Source organism: Diospyros lotus, chromosome 12 (genome assembly GCF_014633365.1).
Source record: "Diospyros lotus cultivar Yz01 chromosome 12, ASM1463336v1, whole genome shotgun sequence".
Lineage (NCBI taxonomy): Eukaryota > Viridiplantae > Streptophyta > Magnoliopsida > Ericales > Ebenaceae > Diospyros > Diospyros lotus.
Window position 1 is genome coordinate 11,445,549 of NC_068349.1, and position 12,196 is coordinate 11,457,744.

Consider the following 12,196-nt stretch of genomic DNA (forward strand, 5'->3'; position numbering starts at 1 on the left):
AAATTGATCGACAGTTTTGGAGGAACTGTCAACATTTTCTCATATAAGCATTATGTCGATCGACAAATTAGATCATACTAGTCGATAGATGCAAGGAAAATTTTAACCACTCTGCTAGTCGTCAGTTCATAGTAGAACGATTGACAAATGCAAGGCAAAATTCAAGACATTGAGAACAAGCATTCTACTAGTCCACAGCCCTAAGGCAAACGGTTGACAACCAGAACCTTTTCAACAAGAACAGTTGACAGTCTTTTCCAATCTATTGATAATTTGGGCCAAATTTGCAAAATGGTCAACAGGTTTCCAAAATCGATCGACAAATGGCCTTTTTTCCTTTGAAAAGATTTGTTTCATCTTAATCCATTTTGACCAACGGTTCAAAGCAAACTTGAAAATCTTTTAGGCAATTTATCATAAGACTTATATTTACAAATTTCTGTATATAAGAATATAGTTTGTTTGACGATCATGTTGACAGAGTCCATGAAATCGATTTTTCATTGTATGTGAAATTGATTTTTGTTTGACTTAGAATATAAAACCAATTGTTGTTTTTCATTATCAAAACCAATCACAATAGTAAAACATGTAAAACATCAAAATCAAGCATCATGAGTCCTCCGAAGACTCCCCTGATGAGCCATTAGGCACCCACTTTCATTCTACTATTCTTTTCGCCTTTCAACCCAAGGCAAGAAGGGTGAGCTATTGTTGTGAGGTACCCTAAAATTTTCATAAGTTTTAAAATAATTTTCGAGTCCATCATCCTCCAGACAGTCTCCTAGATGAGAGCTTTATGGACCCTCGATGGGTTTTCCAGGATTAGCTTAAGCATGCATCATTTTTGCCTAAACCAAATAGAAAAATATATTCTGAACTTTAGGTCAATTTTTAATTTTATTCTAATTTGACCTTTGCTTCAATTTGATTATCGAACTTTCAATTTTGTTTTTAATTTTATCCTCGATTGAGTAAGCGTGTGCCCCATCTTACCTGACGGCTGATGTGGCGTGCTGAGGTGTCCAATAATAGACACAACAACAAAACGATGTCGTTTTGCCTTACTCTTTCCACGATGTACAAGGTAAAACGACGTCATTTTGCTAAAATTAATAATCAAATGCATAAACCCAATAATCAAATACACAAAATTAATAACTAAATACACAAATTAATAATAAAATACACAAAATAATTAGATATATATACACAAAATCAAGAATCATAAACACAAAATAATCAAACATACACACAAATATATATAATCAATAATTAGATATATAAATCAATAGCCAAAATCATAAACCCAAAATTAATAACTAAATACATAAACCCCAAACCCAAGTTGGGTCAACCCAAATTTTAGCTTGTTGTTAACAGCGTCGATCGAAGAAGATAATCGAAGCAAGTCAATGGTGGGTGTTCAATCAGAGCAAGTCGACGTTAGGTGGTGTCCAACGAAGATGAACGATCGTCGTCGTCGTCGGTGAAGAAAGATCAAGAAAGCCCACTCGATCGACAACGATGGAGTGATTATAGTCGGTGGCTATGGGTAAGCCACAAATAGGAAGAAGAAAGCACGAACGACAGAAGAAAACTGCTTGGGGTTGGCCGACGGCAATTCACAGCCGTGATAGCGGTGGCGCACACTGTCGACTTGCTCTGGTCGTCTTCTTTGATTGACACTGTTACAGAGATCACATTCGTCGACGACCGCTGCCTTCGTCTGCCTTGCCGTCAATCTGCCTTCTCTGGGATTTTTCTCCTCTTACCATTGACGCACTCAACTGCCTTGCCATCTGGCATTACTGTAGTCGACGAACGTCCCAGCCTCTATCAACGGTCAACCATTGCCAAACTTCTAAGTTTTAGCTCATCCAGATCTAGTTTAACCCATTGGCTCGCTCCAAACCCACTTTAGATTTGTCAGCCTAGTTTCAAATTTATTCATTGTCATCCATTACCCATAAAGGATGTCGTTTTTGTGGATGTGTCCATCATTAGACACATTACCTGCCACATCAACTACCACATAAGTTAGGGCACACGCTTGCTCAATCGATAATAAAATTGAAACAAAATTGAAAGTTTGATGATCAAATTGAAGTAAATGTCAAATCAGGATAAAGTTGAAAATTAACCTAAAGTTCATGATATATTTGTCTATTCATCCTTTTTACCTAAGTCCACGGACACATTTTGGGGTGCCTCACCTTGAAGACTTCTCCAAGACCTTCGGCCTCATTTGATGGGTTTCCCCAAAAAAGTCTTTTGGCTCAACCGTGGGTCCCACCATTTTGCCTATGAATAGATGCCTCCTCAAAGGTAAAAGGACATTTCTTTTGGGATCTTTAAGACTCTTTTAAGACAAACAAATTTCACTAGACTCTCAATTTATATTTTAAGACAAATAGATTTAAGTGAAACTTTAATCTGTTTCAAGACAAACAGATGAAACTTTAAGACTCTTTTAAGATTATAACTTAATCTTAGTTTACTTAATCTGATTCCTACTGCCTGGCCCATGTCACTCTCTAAAGCCACCTTATTTCTGCGCATTCAATCAAATCGTCAGTGCAACAATTGAATATTAATGTTTAAAAAGTTTCAAAGTGTCAAGTAAAAAGGTAAGGGTCAAGGTGAGCACCCCTAAGGTCTAACTCCTCTTCCAGCCTTTCTTCCTTCTTTTCGACCACATCTAAATCCCCTGCAATATCTCTCTCTTTGTCATCTCCTTCACATTCCTCCCTTCTTCCTTTCTCGTTATCATCTGATGAAGAAAATAAAGAGGACGCAACCATCTAACTTTGAGCAGGTTTTGAAGGACTAGCGTCATCATACTCTTCAACAACCATCCATCTAGCCTCAAATCCTATGAAGCACGAAAATGGCTTGGAGGCGTCGTTTCGACGTTTTCGAACTGTTTCCCATTTCTAAAACGGCAAAAACGACCCAAAATATTTTTCGGGCCATTTGTGTAATTTTTAAAAACATTGGGGCTGTTTCATAATTTTCAAAAGTCGGTTGGAAACGCGTTTCCAGAGCACACATCTGCTTGCCCTAAAAAAATTTAACTACCTCATTTCCTCTTCTTTTTCTTCTTATTTTTTTCTTCTTCTCTCTTTTCTGTAGCCGCCATTTGCTTTATCGCTGCCATCTATTTCCCTGGCATCTTGTCGTCTGCTTCCAGAGCGACCGCCATCTGCTTCCAATCGCCCAGGCCTTCTACTTCCTTCTCTCAGTTCCAGTTGCGTACGCGTTCATTCCCTTTTGTAACACTGTAAGTAAGTTGTCGACTCCTGTTTAGGTTAGAACGGTAATATTTAAGCCTCTTTGGCGGCCTACTATTGTATTGAGAATTTTTCTCGAGGGGTAGACAATATTTGGACCATTTCTCAATTTGTGCTAATATTTTAGTGGATGCTTTTGAATGGGCCGAGAGGTGGACAATAAGAGTTTAGGTGGTGTTCTCTTTGTGTTTCAGTTTTGTATTTTGAGTTTTGAATTCATTTTGAGTTTTGTGTTTTGAGTGTCTGTTTTGAGATTTTTGAAAATGCGTTCTTTTTATCATTTTGAAAAACTATTTCTCAAAACAAAAAACTAGAAAACGCGTTTACTTTGAAATTTTAAAAATGGTTTCTTTTTTATTATTATGATATTTTATTTAATGAATTTAATTTAAAATAAATTATAAACATTTATTAATAAATTATAAATTTAATTCAAATATTTTAAATTATAAAATAAAATTTAAATAAAATAAAATAAAAAAATTAACAATCTTAAAAATATAATTAAAAAAATTAATACAAACAAAACATATCACATATTCAATTTAATATTTAAATAAAATAAAACAAAAAAATAAATAATAGAAAAAAAAAATAGAGAATGCATCTCTTTTCTTCTTCCATCTAGGGTTATGCGTAGCCCATCTTCCGCCGCCGCCGCCTCTTCCTTTTACCGCCGACCGCACCATCTCCTTCTTCACCCATCATCGCGGCGGCTGACTTTCTCATCATCGTTGATTGCCCCATCTCCTTCCTCAACCAATCAGCCATGGCAGTCAGTGGCGGGTGAGGAGGAGTCGACGACAGTGGTGGCAGGTAAGGAGGAGTCGACGATAGTGATGGCGGTCAAGGAGGAGCCGACGACAGTGGTGGCGGGGGAGAAGCAGTCAATGACAGTGGTGGCGGGTGAGGAGCAGTCGACGACAATGGTGGAAGATAAAGGAGAAGAGAGGAGACGAGAGAGAGAGTTGCCTTGCGAGTGCGAGAATGGGTTTGGGGGTCGGGTGGGGAGGGGAGGTTCCGTGTTTTGGGACTGTTTTCTGTTTTCAGTGAGTTTTCACTGAAAACACCCAAAACAACAAATGTTGTTTTGGGTTTCATTTGTAAAAATTTTAGTTGTTTTTGAAAACGCGTTTTTGAAAATAACAAAGAAAACACGTTTTCAGTGTTTTAAAAAATTGAAAACAGAAAACGGCCCGAAAACGCCAAAGAGAACATGCCCTTAATGTTTTGAGTCATTTTCTTTTTTGGGGGTGATAGAGAATTGTTTTTATTTTTGGTTAGTCTTAACTTAATTATGATTTAATTAAAATTTACTTACTGTGGTTTTAATTACTTGTGGCTGTTATTATTGTTAGTTACATAATATATTCTATTATTGGCTGTTATAATTAAATTGATTGTGGTTGTTATAATTACATTATAATTGTGGTTCTTGTAATTGATAGTTCATTAGATGATTTGTTGATATAATTAAAAATATTGATATTTTTTTATTTTTTTCTATATTAAAAATTATATTTATAAAAAAACCCTATAATTTTTAAATTTATAATTTGCCCCGCGTTTTCGTTTCCTACATTTTTAGAAAAATGTCATTTTCGCATTTCCATTTCATATCAGAAACGTCTCCCGTTTCCGTTTTCGTGCAACCTAGATTGAGGGCCTCAATAAGGCGTGTATCATTTAATAAATTCGATAAAACTATTGAGCCTCATTTAGCCAATTTATTGATATCATTTTGGTGGTCTATCGCTAATGAATCTAATTTCACCCAATCGCACCTTGTGCTCCTTAATCTTTTGGTGCGCCAATACTGTGATGACCCCTAACGTCTCACCAGCAGTGTGACCACTATCAACCTAGTCTCAAAATCATTTATTTTTTAAGATCCCTCTCTAAACAATTTAATCCTAAAAATGCCTCTGCTGAAAGGACAAAAATTTATTTTCTCCTTGAATAGTGTGTGTGCGATGAAAGTAGCGCAATAAGGATGTTGTAGGTTCCATCCCTTACTCCTTGCACAAAATAAAAAATCCCGTTAGCACGGCCCAACCATTCAAATGAAATTAAGCTGGCACTAATATTTCATCCCTTAAAATTGCATAAAAAATGGGTGCAAGTAAATCCTAAGTCTTACTTGTAAGCTATCTAAGTGTATTGCTATATCTCCTTCCCTAACAGTAGCTATAAGCTTTCATCTCCTAGGACTCCTTGATTTCCATAACTCGAGGATACAAAATGATTACGCAAGATCCTTAGCGTATTTGTCACTTATAATTGAGGGTCTCATCTATGGGGAGATGATGACATCAGTAAGAAGTTTGAAATTCATTTTACCTCAAAGATAAATTTTTCAGCAAAGAATGAGCCTTTTGAAGAAGCAAAAAACTCTTAGAGCTGAGTAAAGGTCTTCGGGACTGCAAGAAGTCTTCGGGGTAAAAGTGCTATCCATTCGGGACCACCGTTATTTATAGTCACGGCCTTCAACAAACCAAGCATCATGAGTCCCCCAGAGACTTTCCCCTAATGAGCTATAAGGCATCCAATTTTATTCTACTTTTCTCTTCGCCTTTTAACCCAAGACAAGAGTAGGGAGTTATTATTGTGGCGTGACCTAAAATTTTTCTAAGTTTCAAAGTAATTTCCGAGTCCATCATCCCTCAGACAATCTCCTAGATGAGAGTCTTTCGGACCCCCAATGGGTCTTCTAGAACCAACCTAAGCATGCATCATTTTTGCCTCAGTTGAAGGACACCATTCAGGGTCTCTAGGACCAAAGTTATCCGGTGGCCCGAAGCCTCTTTGGGACCAACCGGAGATAGCCATTGGGGTGCTTCACCCCGAAGACTTCTCCAAGACCTCCGACGTCCTCTGATGGATCTCCCCAAATTCTAGCTCAACCATGAGTTCCACCATTTTTCCTATAAATAAGTGCCTCCTCAAAGACAAAATGACCTTTCTTTTGGGACTCAATCTTTCGGACCTTTAATTAAGACTCTTTTGGGACAAACAGATTTCACTAGACTCTTAGACCTTTTAGATTCTCAAATTATTGTCTCGACTCTCTCTCGCCATTTGGCTATCACTCTTTAAAACCCATTCGAGAACTTGAACATAACACGAACACCCCATCAGGATACTGATTATATGCATACACTTGCATCATCTCTGTGACATTGGACATACATTTGGACATTTTTCTCAAACCATTGTCTGAATTAGATATCGGAGGACCTACGTGGGGGAGTCTCTCTTGTGCCTTTTTGACTTTCATTTGTGATCGCAGGCTAAGTCTCAGCCTAGCTCATTAGCATGACCAAAAGCCCCTTCTCTTAAAGACCTATTGAGGCCCATTTCTTTTGACTCCTCGAAGACTCATCCAAGCAGCCTATCCAGAAGCCCCCGAAAACTTATCCAGGTCCTTACCTCATCAAGTTTCGACCCCAACATGTTCCAAATCTATTTGGCCTTGCTCGTGGCATCTCGGTCCCTCTGTCGTGTTGAAGGACTCTATTTTGGCTATTCTCAAGACAAATAAATTTAATTGTTGCAGTTAGACAACAACATAGCCAAATAGAGAGTGTGCTTGTAACAAATACAGTTTTCGAGACAAAGTTAAAATAGAGAGTGAATTATTTATAATATAATAGAGAATAGAATATGAAGTTGCGTTGGAGTTAGCCTTATAATATATATATATATATATATAACCTATTAGTCTTTTAAATTTTTAGGTTTTTACCCTAACCCTACCATTCATCTTGGGATTATCGTCCTTATGTAGTCCCCCGCCGCTCGTGTTCTCGATTTCAGTAAATGAGGTAAATTGCAGATGGAGACTTTGTCTTACTATCCAAGACAAGGAGTTGAACCCATAACTTACTGATATGAATCTCAACTTATCATGACCTAATCACTTAATTTATACTTTAAAGGCAACCCAATGAACCATCTTTACTTAGCATGTATAAAACTATGCAAATACTTATTGAATTTAAGCGTTTATAAATATAATTGTCCAAATTAGAGAATTGAAAATAAAAAGTAAAAAATTATTTTTTTTAATTTTTAGGAGAAATTTTAACTCTAACAAATCATATATTAACTTTTATTGATCATCCCATTAAACACAAAAATAAAAAAATTCTCTAACAAATCATTTGCAATATTATCGAATGCAAATTTTATTTTAAAATTATGAAAATAATTAATAAATTGTAAACGGATACAATGTGGAAGCTCACTTGCTGGTACGACATTGACAATACAATCAAACCCGCTCTAAAGTTTCAAACAGTTGCATTAAATGAGTTTTATTGTTTCCAATTTCATACCAAAAGTAAAGAGAACTATATATATATATAAATATACATCCATGCCATTTGTTTAATTTAATCAAAGGTAAATTAATGTATTAAATTGAAAAATAATATCCTTAATTATAACAGTAAAATAAAAAGGGGAAAGAGTAAACTAGATTTTGGGTCTCTTGGACAAAGGGAAAGACTGGTAGAGAGAGAGAGTGAGGTAAGAATGCCATTTGTCATTTGAAGGTTAGCTGAGATCACAGAGATCAAAACCGTCCAACCAACCAACTCTCAGGATCAAAGAGATGGGAATGTGCAAATATGCCATACTAACACAGTTTTTAATCCTAATTAATGCTAATATTAAATATAAATATTATCATTGTAATTTCAAATTTAATTACATAATTAGCACAACAAAATTTGAAAAATAGAGAAATTGATTTTCAATAGAAAAATGGAATTTTCACCAACCAGTCAAATCAGTGCAGATTTGTTGTAGCTATTGACCACCAAAAAATATCGACTTTGTGGATCAAAGTTCAACCCTTTGTAATTGAAAACTGTCCTCCAAATGAAATCATCCATCCATATTTTTCATGTCATATAATAGCTTTTTCCTCTCTGAATGAATATACAATGTCATAATTGGCATCATCTTAGCTAATAGTTTAACATTTTTGAAGGGAAAGGCCACCACGAGAGAGAGAGGGAGGGGGAGAGGGGTTTTGACTGTGGGAATAAGGGAAGAAAGAAAAGTGAAAGAGAGAAAGGCCCATTCACCTAAAAGCCTCTCCTCCAGAAACTAAGAAGAAGAAGAAGAAGAAGAAGAAAAAGAAGAAGAAAGGATCGATGACGACACGGAGATGGGTAGAGAGAGAAGTTGTTGAAGAATTTGCAGTAGTTGGAGGGCTGATTGCGCTGCAGTTTGTGTATGCTGCAAACACGTTGCTGCTAAGTTATTTCATGTCTTTGGGCCTCAAACCTCTTACCATCGTCATCTACTCCACCTCCGCTGCCTTCCTCATCCTCTCTCCTCTCTCCATTCTCTTTGAAAGGTCTCTCTCTCTCTCTCTCTGTCTGTCTCTCTCTGTATATATATATTTATATATAGAATAGATGTATGTATGCATGCTTGCTGCTTGATGTTGCAGGAGCAAATGGCCCCAGAAATTCAGTGTCAAGCTCTCGATTCAGCTGGTTTTGATTGCTTTTGGGGGGTAAGCCATTTTCTTGTGCTTTCTTTTTTTCTCATCTAAAACACAATTAATTTGGGTTATTATCCATGTCTCCCTTGTTTTAGCCCTGAATTGGGTTAATAATTAATTAATAACTTATATACTACGTCACTGAAGCTGCCGCTACTGCTCTAATTTGTTCTAGAGATCTAGCTAGGTGGCTGGTCAAGGGATATACAAAGCTTTTCTCGTATTTCACAAAATTACAAAAGGTTCTCTGATGGTCCAACTCAAAGAAAAACCATTAAATCAATTTTATGCTGAATTTCTATATAGAATGTATAATTTGGCTCCTTAAAATGCATATATTAACAAGGAAAAACCATTAAAGTGAGATGTCATATGAATTTAATCATCTCGTTTATACAAAAAAATAAAAAGAAAACAAAATAATATAACAACATTACTTTCTTCTTCAGTTCTGGTTCTAACTTCTACTCGCATCTAAACTTTTCTTCTTTTGATTTTAAACAATTTTTTAAAAGGATACATAGAAAAAGTAACCTTCAAATGTTAAATCTAGTGCTAGAACACACACACAAACACACATATTAATGATTTTATTATTTAAAAAAAAAAAAAGCTATGCATTGGGGAAAAGAAGAGTGGAGTGCCGTTCTTCTACAAATACAATGTCCGTGGCAAGTGTTTCATCGTTTTTCTGGGCGAGAAGACACGTGTTAACCTATGTACTACGTTAAAAATGGATTTTTTTTTTTTTTTATAACCTAAATGTCAAAAGTTACGCCCCACTGTGGACCCCACCCCAACCCACTACTTTAAAAGGGGACTTCCATGTTAAAGTGTCCTGTGTTTCCCTATTTCTCACCGTCCCCAGATTCTTTGTTCTTTTTGCTGCCCAACAGGCAACAGCCAACGCAATGCGAGGGGAAATGTCCTCCTGCTCCTGGGTCTGGGATTATCATGGAAGCCCATCACCGGCGATCCTGGCCCCAACACCCTTTACCCTCGACCCACCCCCAGATTAGGCCTATATTAATGTTTATAAAATTTCATTTAATATGTATTTCTAAGAACAAAAAAGTAAGAGCGAGCAAGCAAAAAAAAAAGAGAGAGAAAATATATTAATAAATAGTAATATTTTAATATTATTTTATTAAGTTGGGGGTTGGACGGAAAGAGTGGGCCCAAGAATCTAATCCAAACTTGATATGACATTAATCGAATCTTAAATTTACCCAAACATCCTATGCACCCCTACCTTTTGCTAAGTACAAATTGCTACTGTTATGGGTCATATGACACAAAAAAATTTAAAAAGAAATTGGAGCAAAATGGTAAATATATCTTTTGCAGTTAGTAGATACGACCTCTCTTAATTAGTTTATCTGTGATCTAACCATTCATGTTGGTGCTTGTTTTTTTAGGGTAACTTTATTCCAAACTTTGATGCTGAAAGGGATTGAGCTAACTTCACCAGCAATAGCCACGGCCATGCCAAACCTTGCTCCCGGAATCATCTTTCTCATTGCTGCTGTCCTCGGGTACCTATTATATATATATATATATATATATGCAGCTTCTAGTTTGAACTTCGAAACCAACATGATCCTTAAATGTAAATTTTCTAAAACTGGACGAAGTCTCTATAAAAATAATGACTTCTTGAGAGAAAGAGTCCCAACGGACGGAAAAATATGCTTTACATTGTGGCGCGCAGGTTCGAGAAAGTAGAGCTGAGTTGCCGGTACAGCAAAGTGAAGATTGCAGGCACCTTATTGTGCGTGGTTGGAGCCATTGCGATGAGCATTCTGCAGGGCACCAACCAGCCTCCGTCTTCAAAGGCAGAAGAAACCAATCTTCAATTCTCACCTCAAAAGATCGTCGGCTGCGCCTATCTCATGGCCGCTGTGTTTGTTCTATCCTGCAACATGCTCTTGCAGGTGAATAATAACTAAATTAAGACCTCGTTTCTGTAGTTGGTTTGATGATTCAACATTAATAGTTAGTGACGGTGGACATGACATGATGCTGCAGGCTTCGGCATTAGCTGAATTTCCAGCCCCAATGTCCATGTTTTCGATAACATCGGTGATAGGGGTGGTCATATCTGCAACTGTAGAGTTTATTAAAGACCGAAAGCTCGATTTCGGATGGTCCACTGTTGGTTTTGGCAGCCTTCTTTGCTATTCTCTGCTGGTAATTAATATTAATGTTGAATCATCTCCTAATAGTGTTATTAAAAACCGACTAAATCAACCGCTCAGAATTAACAATAGTAATTACTAATTACGTACTTTGTTGGTTTGACATAAATGGATTGAGTTTTGGCTGCACAGGGAGGCTTGGTTGGTGGTGTAATGGTAAGTTTCAATGGATGGGCACTGCAGAAAAGAGGGCCAGTTCTTGTGTCCATGTTTAGTCCCATCGCAACTGTAGTCTCAGTCATCATATCCTGCTTCACAGTTGGGGGGCTTCTGTCTCTAGGAAGGTATTAATTAATCACTTGGCCAATCAACCATTCTCATTCCAATATATATCGATTAAATTCACCCAACACAACACATGTAATAACTTATAAATCACACACATCATGTCATATAAGCACGTAAAAATCTATATCCCGTGGTCATCGGCTCATTGATTGTGTTACCAACTAGTTTTTATATGGTACCTACAAAACTTTCCACTTTGTTGGAATTCTTATATTGTGGATTGAACTCTGGGTGCAGCCTTGGCGGTATGCTCCTCATGTTCACCGGCCTCTACTTGTTTCTGTGGGCAAAAGGGAAAGAAGGTTTCTCCATCGGAGAAAGTGAGGAATACGATGTGGAGAAAAGGCTCTTGTCTTGATATTTTTAATAATATGGTTTCGGTTAATTGTAATCAGTGAAATATGTACATAAAAAAGAACTGTAAAAGCCCAAGAATGAGAAAAGTGCGGTGGTGCAGTGATAATACATTGTGATACCTTGAAATAAGGCAGAGTCATGGTCATGGATAAGGGGTTGGTTAATGGGCTATCTATGTCCATATTCACACTTCAATATACTCGTTTTCGGAGGAGGGCTCTTAAAAGGGCATTTTTAGTGTACGGAATCTGTTATTTTTTTTGTATTTAATTTTATACTTATTTTTTAATTGAATTTTCTTTAGAATTATTAAGAAAATTTGTTAATTATAGTCTTGAAAATGGTAAATAGATAGCATATATGAAAAAAGATCCTTTTTGTTACAAACATAATCACACAGAAAATAGTGTTAATTGTAATTAACGAGACGATTTGGATCGTTAGACAATGTTAGATTTATTAGTTTATATTTTGGTATTTTGGCCAAAATGATTTAGCATTATATCATATGTCTCGGTGGAAAAATAAATTATATTTTAGCG

The 12,196-nt window shown here is 36.5% G+C and overlaps 1 protein-coding gene across 1 annotated transcript; it reads left to right on the forward strand.

Moving 5' to 3' along the window:
* The first annotated feature begins 8,176 nt into the window (after positions 1–8,176).
* LOC127814243 (WAT1-related protein At5g47470) lies at positions 8,177–11,896 on the forward strand. The gene is made up of 7 exons (XM_052355616.1): positions 8,177–8,661; positions 8,758–8,823; positions 10,230–10,346; positions 10,523–10,745; positions 10,840–11,001; positions 11,142–11,293; positions 11,535–11,896. Exons 1-7 carry the CDS (start codon positions 8,456–8,458, stop codon positions 11,653–11,655), a joined length of 1,047 nt encoding a protein of 348 aa, XP_052211576.1. The 5' UTR covers positions 8,177–8,455; the 3' UTR covers positions 11,656–11,896.
* Positions 11,897–12,196: the final 300 nt, after the last annotated feature.